Source organism: Electrona antarctica, assembly GCF_951216825.1.
Source record: "Electrona antarctica genome assembly, chromosome: 24".
NCBI classification, from domain to species: Eukaryota; Metazoa; Chordata; class Actinopteri; order Myctophiformes; family Myctophidae; genus Electrona; species Electrona antarctica.
The window spans coordinates 28,793,368-28,816,806 of NC_136803.1; the positions used below are offsets into that span (position 1 = coordinate 28,793,368).

The window sequence follows — 23,439 nt, forward strand, 5'->3', positions numbered from 1 at the left end:
TTTTTTCAACTTGTCATTTCTGCTAATTTATACATTTACTAAACACCTTTTTTTGAATTCCACCATCATCTCCAGGATAACCGACTGAGGTAAGGTGTTGTTTTATTTTTGAAAACGCTCTTAACTGATGTTTGTAGAGTTAATGTACACCTGTCTGGTCTTGTCTGTCTACAGCAGTTAATCATTTTAAATTTAAATCGTTTTGTAGCTAGTAGTATCTAGCTAGTTTTCATATGACTGAAAGCCTTAACTTGTCGTTATCGTTGAAATCCCTCGAGTTATCCTGTGTCCTGTCGCTCGTCAAAGACCAGATCTAAGCTAAGCTTTGTAGAACTGTTTTTATCTTTGATTTGGGGGTGAGTTTTGTTTATTTTAAAACACGTTAACGGGCGGTCATTGCATTCTGTATCCAACGTTAACCACTGCCAGGATGCAAACGGTAGTTAAGCTTTAAATAGAACGTTTGCCGCATATTGTCGTACGAAATCAAGCTAACAACAACTGTTACTCGTTAGTTTGTAGATATCTAACTTTATGCCAAGCGGCACGGTGGTACTGCGGGCCGGCGGTTTAAGGGGGCTGTGAGTCAGGTGCACCGGCCAGCGGCCGCCATATTGCATCACGTTATGATGACATTAGTGACCCACCGAAAATAATATGCGACCATAGTGTGGACTTCATATATATTAACGTCGATGTTGTAAACCAACGTTGTTTACTATGTTTATTAACAGAGTCAAACCTGGTGGTGGTGTTTAGTCCACTACATTTACACAATAGGCCTACAGCTTTCAGTGGTGGAAGAAGTAGCTACTTCATATTTTGGTTATTCAAAAATAGTTGTGAGCTTATAGATCTGCTATTTTTGAAAGTAGAGTACTTTTACATTGACTTTGGTAATGTAAACTTATATTTTGTTTTTACTTTTACTCAAGTAACATTTGGAATACAGGCATTTTACTTGTAAAGTATTAGTACTATATAAGTATTTTATTTTTTTAATATTTTAGTGTTTTTTCTACATTTGAAAAGTAACTGGCAACTAGTCCTTTAATTCACATTAAAGGACTCTGTTATGCGTTTTCAAATGAGGCCAGCATTGTGTTCTTGTCATCTTCTTACAGCTATGCGTGTTTACTTTTTACTGACGGTGACCTTTCATTCTCTCCACAGGTAAAGGAATAAGGAGGACCTAGCAGACACCAGTAGACACACACACACACACACACACACACACACACACCCCCACACACTTGGTGTTTCAGAGGACAGCCATGCTACCGCTGCAGTGTGCCACCGTGTGGCACCTGTCCGAGCTGGACGACAGTCTGACGAGCCTGCAGTGGCTCCAGGACTTTGTTGTCGGTGCCAACAGCGGAGTCCCCCAGCCAGGCGGAGGTCCTGGCCGGGAACCTCCGCTGTCCGGCCACCGTCACCAACCACCACCTCCCCCCTCCGTCCCGGTGGCCTTGTCCCCTCTGGCCGGGGACATGGCGTCCGTGGGCATTCCCCCGACCCTGCCCACACCAGTCGTGGTGACGCACGGTCACTGCCCCGGTGGGGTGGACACTGACGCTGGTGAGAAGCCGACCCAGTCCTGTTCCACGCTGCTCTTCATGGCCATACAGGGCAGCGAGAGTGGAAAGCTCACACTGTCCGCTATTTACGAGTGGTTCAGAGTGAATTTCTCCTACTACCGCTGCACCGCTAGCACAACCTGGAACGACACCATCCGGCACACTCTGTCCGTGAACAAGGGCTTCATCAAGCTCCCGAAGGAGAAAGGCGAGTCGGGAAAGGGGGGCTTCTGGACTGTTGACCCGCAGCATGTCGACCACTTCCGCTGCGATGTCGACAAAGTCCAGATCGACCTCCGGTCCGGCTCGCAGCAGCTCCCCGGGCACTCTGATGAAATCACTTGCGCGGAACGGTATCTGCCGACAGTGCCGAGCCAGGCGGTCAGTGGGCGCAAGAGGAAGCGGCCACAAGACTCTCCAACTAGCCTGGCCAAGGTCCCGAGTCGCTCGACTCGCTCCAGCTCCCAGCTGCTTCGTGGAGACGAACAGAAAGAGCTGGAGTCGGTCAAGGAGCACTTTGACCTTGTGAAGTGGGCCTCGATCAAGGAGCCCAGTGCAGACAGCGGGGAGCCACTGTCTGGACTGAGCCCCACACACCCTCCTGTCCAGTACCAGCTTATGGAGCTCTGCAATGTGGATAGCTCTGCTGTGCCTGTGCCTCCTTCACCTCCTAGCTGTGCCTTGGATTGGCTCCCACAGAGTCAGTGCACCATCCCCACACTGGATGACCTGACTGACTTTGACTGGGACGCCTTCCTCGATTCAGTCGAGAGCAAGTTGAGCCAGGACAGCGGGGAGCCACATAGCTCCGTCCCCACAGAGGAGGATCAGGTGTTGAACTTCGACCCGATGTTCTGCCTCTATTCTCTCTTCCCCGGGGAAGCTGCTGAGCTGCTGAGTCCCATCTTCTAAGAGGAGGACCTGCCGTGAACATCAGGGAGGAGTCCCTGATTGCATATGGAGGTTCGGCCCATACGACCCTGGCTAGTTGAGTTGAGGCTTGCTGGAGTTTTCCTCATTGATGTCCTGCGGGCATGTAGGGTCTGAGGTCAGCGTGTCATGATAGGATTGGGTTGGCGGACAACCAGGGCTTGTCCACACACCGGTGGGCCTGCGCACCTAGCATCTGGGGCCCAATTCTGCTACATTTAAGTTAGCTTAACCTATTTTGGGCGGGAACCCCTTTTGGTGTTGGGGGGCGGAGGCATATTACATATAATTTCTGGGGTCCTTGACATGAAATATTGAGCACCACTGATACAGAAACATATGGTTTTTCAGAGAACTGTCAGGATTTTGAAGACGTCAGGCCTAAATGGCTTAAACGGGTAAGTAAGAACCTACATACAGACACTTGTACGTCTGTCTATGATGGACCACGCAGGTGTTTCCCCCGACTGGAGGCGGAGGTCCCCCCAGTCGAAGTCGGTCAGTGGAGCCTCACTCCTGATTGCTCCTGGTGCGCGTGGACGCGCTTCCAGAAAGGTTTGTTTGAAATAACCTGAGGTAAGAACATTTACTTTTGTCTGTTACTTAATATGGTTTTAAACGTTTAACATGTCTGTCTGTTTACCACAGGAGTTTCCCGACACTGGCGGAAGCCTCAGTCGATGTTGGTCAGTCGAGCTTTGCTCCTGATCGCTCCTGGACGCGCTTCCAGAAAAGGGGGTGACTAATGCAAACTACAACGAAAAAAAATATACTGTCTGTACCACACAGGCGTTTCCCTGAACTGGAGGTGGAGGTCCCCCCAGTCGATGTTGGTCAGTCGAGCCTTGCTCCTGATCGCTCCTGGTGGACGTGCTTCCAGAAAGGAGAGCGACTAATGCAAACAAGGAAAAAATATATACTGTCTGTACCACACAGGAGTATCCCCAAACTGGAGGTGGAGGTCCCCCCAGTCGATGTTTGTCAGTCGAGCCTTGCTCCTGATCGCTCCTGGTGTGCGTGGACGCGCTTCCAGAAAGGGAGGCGACTAATGCAAACAACGAAAAAGATATTCTCTCTGTCTATACCACACAGGAGTTTCCCCTAGGTGGAGGTCCCCCCAGTCTATGTTTGTCAGTCGAGCCTCACTCCTGACCACTCCTGGTGCGTGTGGATGTGCTTCCAGAAAGGGGGACGACTAATGCAAACTACAACGAAAAAAATATACTGGCCGTCTGTCTGTACCACACAGGAGTTTCCCCGAACTGGAGGTGGAGGTCCCCCCAGTCGATGTTTGTCAGTCGAGCCTTGCTCCTGACTGCTCCTGGTGCGTGTGGACGCGCTTCCAGAAAGGGGGACGACTACTGTAGGCATAGGCTGTACTATGTTTGTTTGTTTTAAATAACCTGAGGTAAGCAGGTTATAAACATTACTTTCTTCTGTTACTTTATAGAGTTTAACATCAAGTCATTAGAATGGTAGTAAAATATTATGTAATGGTACAATGTAAAAAAACTCAATATACATAAATCAATTTCCTTATGTCTATACTGTATATCTATATTGTGTGTTTGTGTGTATACAGTATTCATATACGGTATATCACGCAGACACAACATCATGGGGCGTCTGGGTGTGGTGAGGCAAAACGCTTCCCCACCACCGCAGATGCCTGGGTTCAATACCCAGTAGCAGCAGCGGTGCATTCAGCTTGGCTGGGTGCTCCAACAGACACAATTGGCCGTGTTTGCAGGTGGGAAGCTGGTGAGGATCAAGTGATCATGTCCTTTTTGCTGCACTGCAGATGCATATCAAGGTTATTATAGTTCTGAATACTTAATTGGTTTGTATTTACTTTTGACTTCTTTTCAGTTTAGTTGTAATTAGTTTTTAAAGTGGGTTTGCTAGATCTTTTTATTTTTTAATGCTGGCTGGATAACGCTGCCTTGTTGATGACTCAGTTTAGTTTTACATTTAGTTTTGACTTTTCAGTTCACATTTAGTTGTAATTAGTTTTTAAAGTGGGTTTGCTAGATTTTTAATTGTATTTATTTTTAATGCTGACTGGATAACGCTGCCTTGTTGATGACTCGGTTTAGTTTTAACTCGTGTTTAAAGTTGACTTGCTAGTTTTTAATTTTTTTATGCTGACTCAGTTTAGTTTTAACTTTTTAATGTTGGCTTGCTAGATATCAATTTGTTTATGCTGACTGACTACCGGTAGCTGCCTTTGCTAGTCCTTACTGAGGGGGAGATGCTCAGGGTAAGACTGTAGATATAGGCTTTTACATTGCCGCTCGCTAGCGAGCCTGGCTCTTTACCCGACTGATAACATACATACCTACGACCCCAGAAATCCTGGGTTCGCCTCTCGGCCGGTGCTACATTAGTTTTCGTTTTTTTATTGTAATATAGTCATGGTGTTTTTGTCAGGGCTGAGAGATGAAAAGGTTCTAGTTTTGATCTTTTGCTCATTTAATTTACCTATAATAACCTTGATGCATGTAGTAGTTTATACCTCCACATGTGAGTGGAGGTGGCAGCAACAGGGACTCTAGGATACTTGGGGACAATTGGGAATTTGCAACGACTAAATTGGGTCTCCTCCCATGGATTGTCACCTTGCCGCGGTGGAGGAGCTTGTGTTATTCCTGTGACCCAGAGGGCTAAACTGGCATGGTCCAACCATGCCAGACGGCTCACAAGGGTAGGAATACAGACTAAGGACAATCCAACAATAGCCCTCCATATTGAGGGTTGGGCAAGACGTTAACAACTGTCCCTTTTTTTTTTTTTTACAGAAATCATCACAAAATCAAAGTACTCAAGTCCAGACATCCAAGGAGATACCAGCCACAACAACACAACCATGCTGGTATCCCCACCTAGGAAGCCTCCTGGGACCCAAAAGAAACCATCAAAGACGGAGCGTTGAATGTAAGTACTATTATTTAAACTCATGTCATTCAAATATATAATATACTATTGGCTATTTTAACTATTCAAGTAGTTTATGGACAAGGGGTTTAGCATGGACGAAAATGGAGCCCCCTGTGCCTTGGAATTCTGCACTTGGGAGTCTAGCAGTACTGATGAGATTTATTTTTGTCATACACTCTACTATGCTGCAGTGTTTTTGGCAGCACATTTTGGTTTTAGTCATAGTCTCTTGAATAGTTTTCATTTAGTTTTAGTCACCTGGAATGTTTTAGTGTTAGTCGATTTAAATCTACAGTTGATTTAGTCGACTAAAATGTATTTTGGCGGGCCTTGATGCCATCATAATGTCATTTTTACACACAAATCGCCGATCTACAAGCCCACAGCGCGACACGTTGTGAGCTTGTATATCTGCTATTTTCAGCATGCAACTAATTGTCTAGTTTTTATTTGTTGACGATATTGTCAGTATATTTAGTTTTAGTCATCATAGCTTAGTTTTTATTTAGTTTCCGTTTAGTTTTCGTCAGTGGAAAAAGGTAGTCTACTTAGTCTTAGTTTTAGTCGATGAAAACAACACTGCACTTAACCATACTTTTTTTTTTCTTGTCTGTTGTGCTCCAACGTCCAGGCTCCTCCCAGTTCTCTCAAGGTTGATGGCTGAAAGACACTGTGCTGAGAGCTCATCTGGATGGAGAGATCCCACACCTGTCACCTACCAGACAGGTCATCATCATCACACACTGACTTGGTGACTACACACTGCTTAGAGCTCATCTGGATGGAGAGATCCCACACCTACCAGACAGGTCGTCATCATCATCACACACTGACTTGGTGACTACACACTGGGTATATTCTGTTGAGTCCTACTAGTAGACGGAGGTCATCATCACACACTGACTTGGTGACTACACACTGGGTATCTTCTGTAGAGTCCTACTAGTAGACAGAGGTCATCATCACACACTGACTTGGTGACTACACACTGGGTATCTTCTGTAGAGTCCTACTAGTAGACGGAGGTCATCATCACACACTGACTTGGTGACTACACACTGGGTATCTTCTGTAAGAGTCCTACTAGTAGACGGAGGTCATCATCACACACTGACTTGGTGACTACACACTGGGTATCTTCTGTAAGAGTCCTACTAGTAGACGGAGGTCATCATCACACACTGACTTGGTGACTACACACTGGGCATATTCTGTAGAGTCCTACTAGTAGACGGAGGTCATCATCACACATGTTGCTCAGCCAACTGCAAAATTAGGCTTAGTCTCATGTGCTGGGATTTATGGCCGTTTTCATGATTGTCGTTCTATGGTGTCAGTCAGGAAAATGTGTGATTTGCATTTGAGTCCTAATTTGTATTGTGTTAAACCCAGGGTACAGTAATGTTTATTATTTATGTAAAAGACTAAATGAGTTCAGGTGTTTTTGCTTTTCTGTGAGATCTGAAAATGTTGTTCCAGGGAAGCAAAGATTTGAGTCAAACGTTCGCTCTGAAAGAATGGGTTAAAGAAAGGACTTTTCTTCTTTTTTTTTTGGTTCAATGGGCAATAGGCTCAATCTTTTTAAGTTATGTAATCTGAAGGTTTAATGTAATTTTGTATAGACTTAAAGGGGAAAACCACCCATTTTCAACATTTTACCATGTAATTAATATACCTTAGAGCTGTTGTGTGAAAATAATAAAAAAGTCCCCCCATTCTGTGTTTCCTAGAACTGTAATTATGAAAAAAATCATTAACATGGTGAAACACATCTTGATGATGTCATCAAGATGTGTTTCACCATGTTAATGATTCTTTTCAGACCTCTAGTTCTAACACAGAATGGGGGAACTTTTTTATTATTTCCACACAACAGCTCTATGGTACAGTACATTAATGACATAGTAAAATGTTGAAAATTAGTGGAATGCCCCTTTAAGTTTCATTTTTGCTTAGCTACTTGGTCAGTTGTGAGTTTGTACTTCACACACACACACACACACACACACACACACACGTTCACTAAGTGTTCAGAGGTCAATCATCATCACACTGTACATTATACAGATGCCCTCCTAAGTACTCCATACATTGCAACTGAGAAACATTACTGTAGATTTGATCCCCCGTTTCCCAAGTACTCCTGTGAGAATTTTCCAGGATATTGTTTTTTTTAATGTTATTTTATAATAATATTGTATTTATTAACAGTGGAAACATTCTAACATCTCAATTGTTAAACATTAAATGTCCAGTGAACTTTTGTTAGATTTCTTTTCCCCCTTTGAGCCCAACAGACGACAAACAAACATGCAGGTATACTGAGCAGTGTGCTGAGGTTGGGGAAACGAGAATATTATAAAACTAATAAAGGACTCAATGCATATCAGTTCAACTTCTGTAAAGTAATGACGTTTACTACTAACCTGTGTAGGTATAGATTCCAAATCCATGTGGGGTTGCCAGACTTTAAATAAAAAAAGAGCCTGCTGTCTATTAATGTTGTAATGAATTTAATGTTTAATCTAGAGGGGTGTATTCATTTAACAAATATGAAATGGTAGGATGGAAAGAAGACTTCCTATGTATTGTCATACATTTCTTAGTGTTCTCAATAAAATGAGAAATTGCATCTGAGCCAGTCTTGCATGTTTTATTTTGGTGTGCTGCTTTTTCCCACTTTGTTTTATGAGTTAAGTACTGTACATGGGTCTGACAATATTCCTGCTGTCCGTTTGTATATTAAATGTTAAGTGTAACTTAAATTGCTCTATATTAATAATCATTGCTGGTATCCTTGTCTCTCCAGTAAGTAAACACTAAAACGGAACATACATTTTCAGATCAGGATATCAATTTCATCTAATCGGAAGAAATAACTCATACAATGATACGGGATAAGGGGATGAAATTGGAAGTGATGGAAAAATAAATGAGCAGACAAATTGGAACTATACCATCTGCAATTTAACTAGTGTACCTATTCTGCATACTGTTAGTAGTATTGATTGAAAGATGTATTACTATTAAAACCCTGATACTCAAATGTAATTTTGTGAATATTTGAATCCTGTTTGAATATACTTATTAGACAAATTGAAAACAAGGTACAGTCAGACATCTAAGGCTAAAAGCATAACACAAAGTCCTCTTTAAATTGTGTCGTGTTCCTATGTATTCAATTCATCAACAAAATTAAGTCCAGATAAACAGACATAAAAACTACATATGTGGGCTGTGGCTAGTCAACCAAGAACCAACACGCTACCCTGGAGAAGGGAGACATTTCATCAAGTTTCTCTGAGTATGGACGTTATCAGAGTTCTTATGACATGAAAAGGTATTAGTTAAAGGATAGCATGTTTAATAGTGTTGTGGAACTTGCACTCAATGGTGGCACCATCATTATTGGCACTCAGTGATGCTTGCAGGACTCTGCGCCGCCTCGTTTCTGATTCTGATAATCTATATCTGACAGCATCACTATTGTGCAAATAATGGTAAAAGCACTAAATTAAATCCCTGTGGGGGTCCGCAGACCCCACATTGTGCACCATTAAGGACAGCTATGGCAGAGATACAAGCAAGCCACCATATTATAGTCCTATCGTTTGTCCTGCATGGACTCATGGTAACTTTCATGTTTCCAGTCTAGAGTGTTCATTTCACAACCTTGTATTTTGGCTTCATGGGTTCTCAATAACAAGCTAAAAATGGCAGCCATAAAAAAATAAGTCTCGCTAAGGTGCTGCTGTGCCTGCCATCATGATCATGGTCACCACTGCATGGTTTTGGAGCGGATTAGTTTCCTAGTTAAGTGGTTCCCAAAGTGGGGTCTGGGGACCCCCAGGGGTACCTGAGGCAGTTCCAGGGGGTCCCCAGCTAAATGATAGTTTGGAACCAAATGGACCGTTACAGGTCTGTAACTCAGAGTGTACAAATGGAACCAAACGGACCCGTATACTCTCAGAGTTAAAATTAACATTGATTTTACAATAAAAAATTGGGGCCCGTAGACTAATGCATGTCAAACTGGGGGCCCTTGAAATTAAACGGGTTGAGAATCACTGCTAGAGCCGTAAAAATCTTTTATGGGGGTGTCTCTGGCATATCTCTTCAAATGGGGGTCCGCGGGCTGATTAGTGTCAATTTGGGGCTCCTTGACATGAAAAGGGTTGGGAACCACTGTCCTAGTTAGAGCGTGTCTGACGCTCAGCATGTAGAAGCGAAGGTCAGACGATAGAGGGCGATGTTGTTCCAACACCAACCTAGAGAGAGACATAAGACAGGATTCAATTTCAAACAGACTACTAAACGGCTGGGTTGTCTTTAATTCATGCGAGAACGCCTAATGAGTGGCAAAAAGCTACTTTCTGGCCTTGACAGCCCATATAATATATATATAATATACATTATAGCCTAGGCCCATACGTCCAGAGCTTTAGCTAAGACGGAGGCAGCTCAATAAAGACAGCTTAGCCTTCCATTAATATGCGACGAGAAGAATCAGCTCAGCACTGCAGCTTCCACGGTAACCACAGCTTCTGCTACTGACAGCTCAATGAAACCACATCTACACACACACACACACACACCTACACACACACACACACACACACACACACACACACACACAGAGAGAAGACGGGTTTCACAGGTTTCATATTTCTAACTTAAATGTATTAAAGCAAACTTAAATTATATCCTTGATTAAAATTACAGTAGCCCACTGTGTGTACAAATTATATTACGACACAAATTAATATAGTTAGAATTAGATACAGTATGAGAAATAACACACACGCACACACATTAACGCAGGCATCCACACACACACACACACACACACGCGCGCGCGCGCGCACGCACACACACACACGCATGCACACACGCACACACACACACACACACACACACACACACACACACAGTTTACGTGAGATCCTTGGCTAGTTTCTGTCCTTCCTCCACTGTCACCTCTCTACCAATCTCCATGTCAGCTAATTTCAATGAAACTATTTTACTCTACAGTTTATTAGTTATTATACATTTACAGCAATCATGCTTTTGCAAGCATAGACATTAGACAGACTAGACAAGCAAGCATGGGCACTCAGACATTACTCGAGGAGAGTCGATCCGTGATCCATCGACCGATCGACTTCTCTGTGCTATACTGTAGTGTCTGGACGCTGTACCACATGGCATGCGCTGTACAGCTGCATGGAGGATTCGGATGTGTTATGAAGTATAGTATAAGACAATAACTTATTTAACTGTATTTGTTTAGGTAGTAAAAAAACCCCACAAGAATCAAGATGTCTCAATTACAAACGAGGTTCTTTACAGAGGACAAAAGGTAATGGTCGGACTTCTAAAATGTACATATAGTGTTGTAGCTAGCCCCAGTTAGGGCTAATAGCGAGAACCTGTATCAGCTAAAAAGAAAATGTATGCTTATTTAGTCCAGATTATGTGCTTATTTAAATGTAGCCCAATATCTGAGAGGTTAATAAAACGTTTATTATACACATACCCTGTGAAACCACTGCCCTCCATCAATACAGAACCTGTACTTAATGTTTGTGCTCAGCATTGATTGATTGATTGATTGATTGAAGTATTTATTAACAGTTTGCAGAATTACAGTACATTTCAAGCACAACTCAATACAAACACTGTTAACTGTGAGTGGACGACCCAATAAAGCACTACACTTGTTTACAAGAGAGGTTTATGATGAATTCCTGTTCTGTTCTTTATGATGAATTCCTGTTCTGTTCTTTGACTATATAGAAGTGTCTATTTGTACGTCTCTAAATGTTTTGATGAATTGAACATGGTGGGCCCTATTGTAAACAAGTGTAATGCTTAATTGGGTCGTCCACTCACAGTTAACAGTCTTTTGTATTGAGTTTGTGCTTGAAATGTACTGTAATTCTGCAAACTGTTAATACATATTTCAATCAATCAAAAAAGTCCACCTTGTTCAATTCACCATCACTTTTTGAGATACAAATAAACACTTCTATATAGCCAAATAAAACTGGGGGAAAAAAATACTAAGCAGACAAATACTTTTTAAATTTTAATGCAAGAGGATTACTAACCATAACAACCCACCACCACCCTACAGGTATGCTGTCGATGATGTCCCGTTCTCCATCCCAGCCGCTTCTGAGGTCCTGGATCTCAGCAATGTCATCAACAAGCTGCTGGACGCAAAGAATGGTACACGTTACCTACTACTATACAGCTAAATTATGAAGTTTCTCTTCAGAAACTATAACCTAGGAATCCGATGTTGGCATCAATTTGATTTCCCTCGTAACCCTGTCATGTTAACCGTGTGTGTGTGTGTGTGTGTGTGTGTGTGTGTGTGTGTGTGTGTGTGTGTGTGTGTGTGTGTGTGTGTGTGTGTGTGTGTGTGTGTGTGTGTGTGTGTGTGTGTGTGTGGTGTTCCCACAGCCTCTCACGGCCAGGTGGAGTTTGACTTCCTGGTCAGGGGGCAGTTCCTTCGAACATCGCTGGCCATTCACATGGACACAGAAGGCATCTCAACGGTATGAAACCATATATATACCATGAATACCTTTCCACGAACGGCTACCATTTACTTAGCCGCAATTTGCAACTCCAGATTTTCTTATAATGGGATGAATCTAGAGTTGCAATACCCTCCATTGACTCCCCACTCATCCAATTTGGTTTGCGATCTGCTTGTCTTAAACGACGTTAAACTCACCAACATGGCAGCTGTAGTCCAAGCTTGAATTATCCTCTTTCAATCTGCCGAGCTTGTTTTTCATAAAAATCCACCGTAGACATGTTATGAGCTACTTTCTGTCAAGAAATTCTATGCAGGTGATTCTTTTTCTAAGTGCTGGAGTTTGGAAGCACTCGACGTATGTCACTGAACGCGACTCGTTAACAAAAACGAGTGTTTCCAAACTGCAACACTTAGAAAAAGAATCAAGTGATGCATGGTGTGTTTGTAGCTAGTGTGGTTACGGTAGCAGGGTTGTGTGTTCAGTTCGATAACATACTGTTAGATCTAAGGGTTCATACTAGACTAGACAGACAGACCACATACTTTCTTCACGTCAATATCATCCTGTGTGCGTCAGTGTTGTTTTCGTCGACTAATATACTATGACGAAAACTGTCCGTCGACTACCTTTTTTTCACTGACAACTAAGCCATGATGACTAAAACTATGACTAGTAAATATACTGTCGATTTTGTCAACAAATAAAAACTAGACTAAAATGTTAGGAAGGGACTAGTGGACAAGAGATTCAGTATAAGTTATTTTACACTTGGTTACATGCTGAAAATAGCCGATCTACAAGCTCACAACGCATCGCGTCGCGTGTAAAAACAGTCATTACGTTGGCATCAACACCCACCATACATTTTAGTCGACTAAATCAACTGTAGATTTAGTCGACTAAAACTAGACTAACAATAAGACATTCCAGGTGACTAAAATGTGACTAAAACTAAAATCAAAATTTGCTGCCAAAATCAACACTGCTGCGTGCATGTGTGTGTGTGTGTGTGTGTGCGCATTCCAGGAAGACGTGGTGGAGATCGAGTATGTGGAACGAGTGACAGCCCCCGAGCCAGAGGAGTGCATGATGCACGACGACTGGATCAGCTCAGTAAAAGCAGACTCCGAATGGTAAGACAGTTTTTGTGTTGTTGTACCCAGTGGCCAACTGTCCCTTACTTTTCACCAAATCTCTTTGCCAAAAATAGCCGATCTACAAGCATCACATTGTGAGCTCTTTATCTCGCCGACTGTACCCAGAATAGGGATTCTAGGGTAATAAACTTGTATTCTTTTATTTTATTCTCATTGAACTTTTAATGCATGCTATTTAATGACCTCATCCATTAAGGAAAGGATGCCAAATAAGCCTGCTGGCTTCTTCCTTTTCGTGCGCAATAACTTGTTTTCCTTAGATATGTATTCTTTGTTTCTGTATTACAATGTGCTAATAAACTAAACTAACATGTATTGTGTCTGTGTTCTGCAGGATCCTGACGGGCTCCTATGACAAGACGGCTAGAATCTGGTCGCTGGAAGGCAAGGCGGTGATGACAGTGGCTGGACACACAGACGTGGTCAAAGATGTAGCCTGGGTCAAGAGAGGTGAGGGAAGCACCACAAGGGAATATGTTTTATTACAAAAAAAAAAGATTTTTTTTACCGGCGGTCACCCAAAACTGAAAATCACAAATATATGTCATTATGGTCTGTGAGGCAAAGACAACCGGGAGGAAGACATGTTTGGAGATGCAAAAGTAATGGTATGGGGTGTGTTCATCAGTAGGATCTGTGGTGTCCGCAATGTATCGGATGTGGGGTCGGATGTGTGGTGGTGTGGGGGGTGTTTTATGCTGTAAAAAATAAACGAAAAGGCAAGATTAACAGGTTCCGTCCATCCGACGTGTCCACACGGCATAATCAATCCAACCGACGGGTTGCAATGACGTGTGTACGTACACGTCCTAGCGCATCTTCAATGATATCAAACGAGAGTCTCACTCAAAAGTTTTGAGTGAGACTCCAAGGCCACCGTACGCTTCGCTTTTCGTTCATGCGCGGTCCCGTTTACCGCTGCAGAAAGAATGCCTCGTCTCTCCTAATCCAAGGCGCTCTCCGTGGTTTTGATCTGATGCATATACTAAGCTCTTCATTTCTGACTTCTCAACTGCCTCTCGTTCAAAATATGAACGCGATGGTGTATTTAGCGATAATATTGAAACGAGAGAAAGGTAAGCAAGCAAAAAAATATCTTCGTTTTTTTCCCGGAACAGAAGGGGGGGGTTACAGAGTGTCTTCCATGTCTTCCCGGCACCCCAGAGTTCCTATTTTGATGATTAGGAATCCCGGGGGTGATTGTGTTAAGAAAAATAAGTAACACACTTCCCCCATATGATCTCCCGTCAAAGCAGTTCTGCATCATTCCCAATGGGCATCAGCTTAGTTCATGTAAAATTGCACACACTCTTTCTCAACTGCGTTAACGCTGGCACAGTTCCACACATTCTATACTTGGGGAACTGTCCAGTTCTTCTGGCTGCTGAACGGCTCCGGTAGAGTGCCTTGCTCAAAGCACACCGGTCTTTGACGTAGGATATTTTACCAGCCATTCTGGGATTTGAACCATCCTGCAAAATATCTATATTCAGTCTTCAGTACAACTACTACATAATGCTGATGTCTCTTTTGAATTGTGCGAGCTGAAATGGACCCTGATTGTGCGTTCTGAGAGACGTTTTTCTTATTTTTGCTCCATCCAGATGGTCTGACCTCAGTGCTGCTGACGGCCTCTCTGGACCAGACCGTCATTCTGTGGGAGTGGAACTCGGAGAGGAACAAAGTGAAGGCCAGACACTGCTGTAGGGGACACGCGGCCAGCGTGGACACCATCGCCGCAGACCCCACTGGGACAAAGGTGTGTGTGTGTGTGTGTGTGTGTGGAAATGAGTCGGAACGCACAGTGCTGGGAAGGGAGATGGTGGTAGAAAACGCAGAAGTCCCCAACTCTGGACAACCGACCGGTATGCTGGTCTTCCATCCAACCAAGACCTGAGCTCGATTCTATAAAATGTCTTCTAAATCATGAGTTTTCTGAAAAACCTGTGTTTCTATGTCAGTGGTGCTCAAACTCTTTCATGTCAAGGACCCCAAAAATGATATGTATTTGGCCTCCGACCCCCATCTCAAAATATGTTGTTGTTCCAGGGACTCTCCCCAGAAGCAAAGACTTGAGTTAAAAACGTAGTGCAAAAAAGATTTGCACCACATTTTCACGATTTTTCAAAAATAGCAGACCTATGAGCTTGTAGATCTGCTATTTTTCAACAGCTAAAGTATAACATAATGCTTTAAAACACCAAAAGGGGTTAAATGCATTTACCTATAGTGGTAGGATGGGAAACCAGCAGCACTAGGTGTTTCCGATGACGAGTTGCGATCTGCTGGGCTGAAGGAACCATTGCACCCACTTGCATTTGTTCTTCTCAAACATCACCGCCGGGGCGTCTGTCCTTCTAACTTCTGTCCGTTTGTGGTGCTTCCTTTTTGTAGTTCTGCAGCGGCTCGTGGGACAAGATGGTGAAGCTCTGGTCTGCAGGTATGTGGAGGACATGCTTTGAAAACTCTTAATAGAGCACCGAAGTCTGACGTCACTTTCAGTAGAGGGCGCCAGTACACAGGTTCATGTATTTTTTTTTATTTGCATTGTAATCCCCATAGGGCGATTTTAGGTCGCTTCATATAAGAACTGTGTTTGAAAAATGAACCGACCACCCCGGCCTTTCTGTCAGGGGGGTGGCTGTCCGTCGTTAATGATGTCCATTCATATTTGATGCAGCCAGTTTCTGGAGAAAATTGAATTAATTTGGCCGCAAAAGCCTTGAAACTACATATGAAAGCAATGTCGCTGCTAATATACGCCCAGCTGTCAACACATTGCGTTCCTGAGATTCCTCGTTGACGTAAGCTCAGCTGGCGGTGACTCGACTCGTACTAACCACAAACATTAAATATCAATTTAAAAAATGTGAGTTTATGTTGTGCGACGGGCAGCTGCGGCCACCCCGTCTACCCGGAAATGTAGTCTCTGTGTTGTTTGACTCGTTTCTAACGCTTATTTTTGGGTATATTTGTACATTTCCACCTTCAGTCGATGCTTCATAACCATATGCGTGATCGGTTTATTTTTCAAACACAGTTCTTATATGAGGCGATCTAAAATCCCCCCATGGGGATTACAATGCAAATAAAAAGTACACAAACCTGTGGACTGGCGCCCTCTACTGACAGTGACGTCAGGACTTCGGTGCTAGTATACTTAACCCATTGACGGAGGAGTAACCCTGTCTGATGATAATGGCTCCACTAACCCGTCCCTTCCCTGTCCTGCCAGTACCCACGGAGGAGGAGGATGAGATCGAGGAGCCCGCCAACAGACCCAGGAAGAAACAGAAGACCGAGCAGCTGGGCCTCACCAGGGTCAGTGGTTCAAAACGTCCCTGTCATTTGACCTTCCACGTCTGAAACAAAAATTGTCACATTTCTTTTTTCTTTTCTTTTCGTTTTTTGAGTGGTGCAACCACTCCAAGGAACAGCAATGTCCGTGTTAACCTATGTATGTGACTATGAGTACCAGTAGGGGCAAAAGTGGCGCTGTTGTGCCAGAAACAGAGAGAGAGAGATAGTGCTGCACTGTTGCTGCTAATGAAAGAGAGAGAGAGGGGGGGGGGGGGGGGGAGTTGCACCACTCAGTTCACACGGGTGTGATTTTGTTTTCTTTCTTTTTGTGGCTCGGACAGATTATGACAGTAGGGCTATACAGAAGGAAGGACAGATATATAGATATATAGATGATATAAAGATGAATACATCACTGAGACAAATAGTAAATAAATCTTATTTAAATACACCATAATCATTCAGATTTAGGACATGTAGGTGAATTGAGTATTTGACCTATTCATTTAATTTGATTAATCGGCAAAGGTGCAGAAAAACAGTGTTTCTCATTTATCTTGGCCACTACAAATGCCCAAATGCCAATAATTCAACCTCTTGTTTACACCTGTAAACCTGTCCATCCATCCATCTTCAACCGCTTATCCGTAGTCGTCGCGGGGGGCAACGGCTCCACCAGAGTGCTCCAGACTTCCCTCTCCAGAGCAACATTAGTGACTTCCTCCTGGGGGGAGATCCCGAGACGTTCCAAGGCCAGTGAGTCGATGTGTTTCCTCCAACTGCGCCTTGGTGGTCTGCCCCCGGGGTGTCTCCTCCCAGTGGGACGTGCGTCGAGGACCTCCTCTAGGGAGACTAGTGTAAACCTGCGACGTGACAATAACGAAGATTGTGATGTTTTTTTGTGAATGTTTTTTTGTGGCTTTCGCCTTTATTTTATATATTTTTATGGAGGGACAGACAGTAGGCTGACAGGAAATGGGGAGAGAGATGAGGGGAAGACATGCAGTAAAGGCCGTCGGGATCGGGAGTTGAACCCACGGCACACTGCCAGACTGGATTACCAGCCAACGTGCCTGGACCATTGAGCCATGGCCCAGGCCGAGGATTGTGATTCTGATCGGGAAAGTACTGAGCATAATGTGTTCTATTTTTGTCCTCTTTTTAAGACGCCCCTGATGACGTTGTCCGGACACAGCGAGGCGGTGTCCTCCCTCCTGTGGTGTGACGGCGACGAGCTGGTCAGCGCCTCCTGGGACCACACCATCCGCATCTGGGACGCCGAGTCCGGAGTGGTGAAGAGCACACTGGTGAGACAAGACAAGAGACTTAGAAACAGGCAAATCCTTAAAAAAACCCTGTTCTGAGCGCGAACCCCATTTTGGTGTTTGAAGCATCATGTTATACTTTAGCTATTGAAAAATAGCAGATCTACAAGCTCATAGCGCGGCACCAAGTGCCGCACTATGAACTTGTAGGTCTGCTATTTTTTAAAAAGGGGTGGTCGCAAATCTTTGAATATATATATTCTTTCAGAGCGAATGTCTTTAACTCAAATCTTTGCTTCTGGGGGGGGAGTCCCTGGAATACCATATTTTCAGATGGGGGGGGGGGTCGAGCGGCCAAATGCAGATATTTTTTGGGGGTCCTTGACATGAAAATGTTTGAGAACGACTGACACAGAAAACATAGGGTTTTTCAGAAAACCGTCAGGACATTTGGAAGGCATTTGTAGAATCGTCCTCGGGTCAAAATGGGTTAACGTACGCGTATCGGCACTCTTCCTCTCAGACGGAAAAAACAACGATTATGCCTCATTTTGTGGTCCACCGTTGATGTCACTCCTCCAAAATGGTGGGCATAGAACCACATGAACGTCATCTTTCAAAGTTCCTTGTGTTTCCTCCTCTCCACAGACGGGCAGTAAGGCATTCAACTGCATCTCCTATTCCCCCGTGGGCCGGCGCCTGGCCTCGGGCAGCACCGACAGACACATCAGACTGTGGGACCCGCGGAGCAAAGGTACCGGGTGTAATAATCCTCGTAAACCATCCCCCACGTCACACCACATCCACGTCCTCTTCAGACCGTGTTTTGTTTTTGGCAGCAAATTTCCAATTTCCAATTTCCAAGTCTCTTGAATAGTTTTCATTTGGTTTTTAGTCACCCGGAATGTTTTAGTGTTAGTCTAGTTTTAGTCGACTAAATATCATGCGATTTTTAGTCGACTAAATCTACAGTTGATTTAGTCGACTAAAATGTATTTTGCGGGTCGTAATGACTGGTTTTACACTTGCTGAAAATAGCTGATCTACAAGCAACCAAGTGTAAAATAACTTATACTGTATCTCTTGTCCACTAGTCCCTTCCGCCCTGAAGAAGGTAAAATAAAAACGTTTTTTGGCATCGGGACTACGAGTTTGTGCGGCCTCTCCTTTCCTTTTCAAAACACTAGTCCCTTCCGAACATTTCAGTCTTGTTTTTATTTGTCGACGAAATTTAGTCTTAGTTTAGTCATCGTAGCTTAGTTAGTCATTTAGTTTCCATTTAGTTTTTGTCGGTGAAAAAAGGTGGTCGACGAACATTTTTCGACAACACTGTCTTCAGAAGTGCTTTTCTTTAGGTGTGCTGGTAGATGAGCCACATTCAACTCACTCATGTGTTGTCTTCTTCGCTCTGTCCTCTCTCTGTCCTCTCTCTGTCCTCTCTCCAGACGGTTCGCTGGTTCTGCTGAACCTGACCTCCCACACGGGCTGGGTCACGGCCGTGAAGTGGGCGCCATCCCACGAGCACCAGCTGGTCTCGGGTTCCCTCGACAACATCGTCAAACTGTGGGACACCAGAAGGTCTGACGTAATATATCACAGTGTGGCTTTTAACTATTGAGCACTACTTAATTAATAACACTGATTCATTGAAGCTTCTTGTATAGTTGCACAAAAAGTCAGAGGACTTCATTCCATTATGAAATGTGATCCAAATAAATAGTTACAGTGTTGACTAAAATCACAATAATGACATTCACAACAAAGACCATCATAGATCAGTAAACAAAAGACAACAAATAGAGATAAATAGAACCCTATTCTAACTTGCCCATCAACCAATTATTCAACATATTCTTTTAAAAATGTTCAAAGACTGAGCAAATTTAATTTCCCTTGGGATTTTGTTCCAATCCTCCACCCCTGTATTATTTAAATGAGCTTCTACCTACCCCATTCTTTAGGTTTGGTGGTTTAAGATCAGCTACTTTGCAATAATTCAGTACAGCATCTTTCTGATATTCAGATTTGAGAAACCTCTCTTGTAGAATGAGCCTGTATGAGCTATCCTAAAGACAGTGAAATGTCAACCAATTACATATTTTAGAGAAACTTGTTGTCCATTTCCACTTCCAATTGTAATTGTTACAATTGGGCGCTACACTTCCTCTGCCAATCTGGGGGGGGCAGCGGACTGACCTCATGTCTCCTTCTATGCATGAGGAGTCCAAGCTGCTTCGCTTCACCTGACAGGGGGGAATTTCCCTGGCCGGACGTAGCGCGTGGAAGGAACACGTTATTCTGACCAGTTCCTTTCCCCTCCATCAGGTGCCCCGGCTGGCCAGGGGGAGGTAGTTTAATGCCTCTTTTACACGGCGACCATCTCCAGATAAAACGGCAAAGTCCCGTTGCGTTCTCATTTTTTATTGACCCTTTACACGAGAAAGCACACTTTATGAAAACGCTATAATATCTCTAGGTGGCGGTAACGGGCTGCCAAATAGACCAGTCACCCACGTTACGTACAAGAAGAAGAGCCAGCTCCCCCTTCACGCAACCCTATCAGGGTTTTGCTTCCAGAACACAACGTGGTTGTGGCCGTCGCTCGCTGCCTGCTTTCTATAACGCATCGAGGTGACAGACAGGCTGACAGACAGCCCATAGCATGCAGGCAGAGCGCGCCACAGGATGGTTATATATTTTATAATACATTAGGCTACATAAACGCTGCTGCCGCCTATCGCAAGGCATTTTATTTACATCATGGTTTTACATTCACCATCGCTGATGAGCAGCGCTTTGTAGGCGAGGAGGGAGGCTTGTTCAGGAACTCCATATGGCTCTGCATCAATGTAATAAATATGCGCTGTGAGCCAACGTGAGCCATGATGTCATAAGTTTTGCGGATTCACCGTTTTGCCTGTTTATATGGAGACCATAGGAAACGGCGTTCTCAAAGATTTCTACTCTGGGAGGTGGTTTCACTTCCTGAAAACACTGTTCTTGTCTAAACGGACACCAGCAAACAATACTTGTGTAAAGACCACCTTAGAGACCAGCATTACTGCATGTTTTTGTGAGGGTATCTACCCTAGGGGACACGGGGAGAACATGCAAACTCCACACAGAAAATCCCCAACTTTTCAATGATCAGACCACATCAGCAAGTGGCCACTTGAAGGGGCGACTCGGCTGGCAGTTACTGAGCGGTCTTGTAATAATGACGATTATTATTTGTTAGTATATAAGTTGCTTTTATCGCATGTAGTCTGAATGCACAGCAAGCGACTAAAGTTAGATTATTATTATTATGACTAAAATGGATTGGATTATAATAAAGCATCATCATCGCTCATGGAGGCTAAACTGATAACGGCTTTGTGTTTCCAGCTGCAAAGCTCCTCTGTACGACTTGGCCGCACATGAAGACAAGGTGTTCTGTGTGGACTGGACGGAGAGCGGGGTAAGAACACGCTTTAATAAACATTCTGGTGTTTTAAGCGTGAAAATGTGGCACAAATCTTTGAATAATATATTATTTCAGAGCCAACGTTTTTAACTCGTATCGTTGCTTCTGGGGAGGTCCCTGAAACAACATATTTTCAGATGGGGGGGGGGTCTGCGGCCAAATACATATAATTCTGGGGGTCCTTGACATGAAATAGTTTGAGAACCACTGACATAGAAACGTGGGTTTAGAAGGCATTTGTAGAATCGTCCTCAGGTCTAAATGGGTTATATTAATAAACAATAAGACGAACGGTTTGCGGAGCGGTCTTGATACCGGAAGGTCGCCAGTTCGTATCCCCGGACCGGCACGTTAAAATTACCACCGCTGAAGTGCCCTTGAGCAAGGCATTGAACCCCTACCATGAAATGTTCTATGAGCAGGGTGTGGCTGTAAACAAGCATCTCGAGCTTAGTCCACTTCCCTGGGTAAACAAAGAACTTTGCTTTGCTTTGCTTTGGGGGCTATACCTCCTCTGAGCCCCACTGCCGCTCTCCCTGAATTCCCTCAGCCTCATTACGTGTTTGTGTGTGTTTTTCAGATGATGCTGAGTGGCGGGGCGGATAACAAACTGTACACCTACCAGTACTCTGCGTGCGTGACTGATGCCGGAGCATAGTGGACGACGACGACTGCAACAGAACCGACACACCACCACACATCATCAACACAGGCACAACGGATTTAGCAGTGGTTCTCAAACATTTTAATTTCAAGGACCCCCCCGTAACTCTGCAACTGTAGTGTACACAAGGCCCCGTAAGGGTCCATTTGGTTCCATTTGTACACAGTTACAGACCTGTAAGTGTCTATTTGGACCCTACTTTGAGAACCACTCCGGATATGGACATTGAGGATTCTGAAACCATGCAGTGATTGACGACATACAGAATAAAGCAACAGCATATTATTTTTATTTTTTGTTTTATGGTCAAATTTTATGCTTTTGTTTGTTTTTCCACTGTTCTACACTTTGTGTTTTTCCCCCTCATGATGGGTTCTGGTAATTGTTTTCTTATATGCTGTGTCTCTCTTTGTATTCCTGTTGAAATGGCTTGCCTGAGATAAACCCCATGAAAGAAAGTTGACCTGGGCTGTTTCTTCAACGTTGTGCTGCAGTATCCTAGTACAGGGGTTCTCAACGTTTTTGGCTGGGGACCCCCGGAAATGCTTTGGCAATGTCTCGCGACCCCCGCCCTGCCCCCCCTCTCCACTCCAATAAAGCAAAGCAAAGTACGCAAAGTTCTTTGTTTACCCAGGGAAGTGGACTAAGCTCGAGATGCTTGTTTACAGCCACACCCTGCTCATAGAACATTTCATGGTAGGGGTTCAATGCCTTGCTCAAGGGCACTTCAGCGGTGGTAATTTTAACGTGTCGGTCCGGGGATTCGAACTGGCGACCTTCCGGTATCAAGACCGCTCCGCAAACCGTTCGGCCACCGCTGCCAAGCGGTGGCAAAAATAACCGTAATATTAGAGAAAATATATCATAAATGAATACTGAAACCAGATATAACCATTAAGGAAAGTTTATGCATGTACTATGTGTACTATGTAAACTCTTAATTTCCATTCAGCCATATTTGTACTTTACTTGAGTATTTCCAATTTCCAACACTTACTTCTACTCCACTACATCTCGGAGCCTAAATTTGTACTTTTACTCCTCTACAATTATTTGAAAACTTTAGTTACTAGTTACTTTGGAGATTTTAATTTTTAATTTTAACCACTTCAATCCTACACATTTTGGCCATTTGAAAATAGCAGATCTACAAGCTCACAATGCGTCGACTCATTGTGAGCTTGTAGATCTGCTATCAGCACATTTGGGCACATTTTGGAAAGTGGCTATGGCCGAATTTAGCCCAAGGAGTGTTTTTCGTGCAAAACTAATGCTTGGAATGGATTCAGAATCATGAAAACCCCCTAGTTTCACAATTGTCACATGCTACTTAGCATGATGACATTTGGAAAATGTTGCCTTATATTGGTTGTCTGTGGTGTGGTATACAAAAATGGCCATAATTCTTTTTTTCGCAATGTTTTCGGCAGAGCAGGCCTCCCATTCCGTGGACCTTAATGACCAAGAGAATAGAGAAACACAAATTAAAAAGTACGGCATGACATCATCCCTAACCGTTGAGCTTTTGGGCCTGTGGCTCCCCGGCTACTAGCTGGTCCATAGCTCTAATGTGTTCTAAATGCAACGCATTA

The 23,439-nt window shown here is 43.7% G+C and overlaps 1 protein-coding gene across 1 annotated transcript; it reads left to right on the forward strand.

The window, feature by feature from the left end:
• The first annotated feature begins 10,568 nt into the window (after window positions 1–10,568).
• wdr12 (WD repeat domain 12) lies at window positions 10,569–22,308 on the forward strand. Its single transcript, XM_079494988.1, has 13 exons — window positions 10,569–10,803; window positions 11,581–11,675; window positions 11,913–12,007; window positions 13,022–13,128; window positions 13,487–13,602; window positions 14,757–14,911; window positions 15,547–15,592; window positions 16,388–16,473; window positions 17,619–17,759; window positions 18,366–18,471; window positions 19,163–19,295; window positions 21,105–21,177; window positions 21,764–22,308. The coding sequence occupies exons 1-13, from the start codon at window positions 10,763–10,765 to the stop codon at window positions 21,839–21,841; spliced, it is 1,272 nt and encodes a 423-aa protein (XP_079351114.1). The 5' UTR covers window positions 10,569–10,762; the 3' UTR covers window positions 21,842–22,308.
• Window positions 22,309–23,439: the final 1,131 nt, after the last annotated feature.

What these genes read in the sequence shown, in the direction of transcription:
- wdr12 (XM_079494988.1), top strand. Translation starts at nt 10,763, where the DNA reads ATGTCTCAATTACAAACGAGGTTCTTTACAGAGGACAAAAG. An exon ending in TGTAGCCTGGGTCAAGAGAG is followed by an intron (nt 13,603 to 14,756) that starts GTGAGGGAAGCA and finishes TGCTCCATCCAG; the next exon opens with ATGGTCTGACCTCAGTGCTG. An exon ending in GAGTGGTGAAGAGCACACTG is followed by an intron (nt 17,760 to 18,365) that starts GTGAGACAAGAC and finishes TCCTCTCCACAG; the next exon opens with ACGGGCAGTAAGGCATTCAA.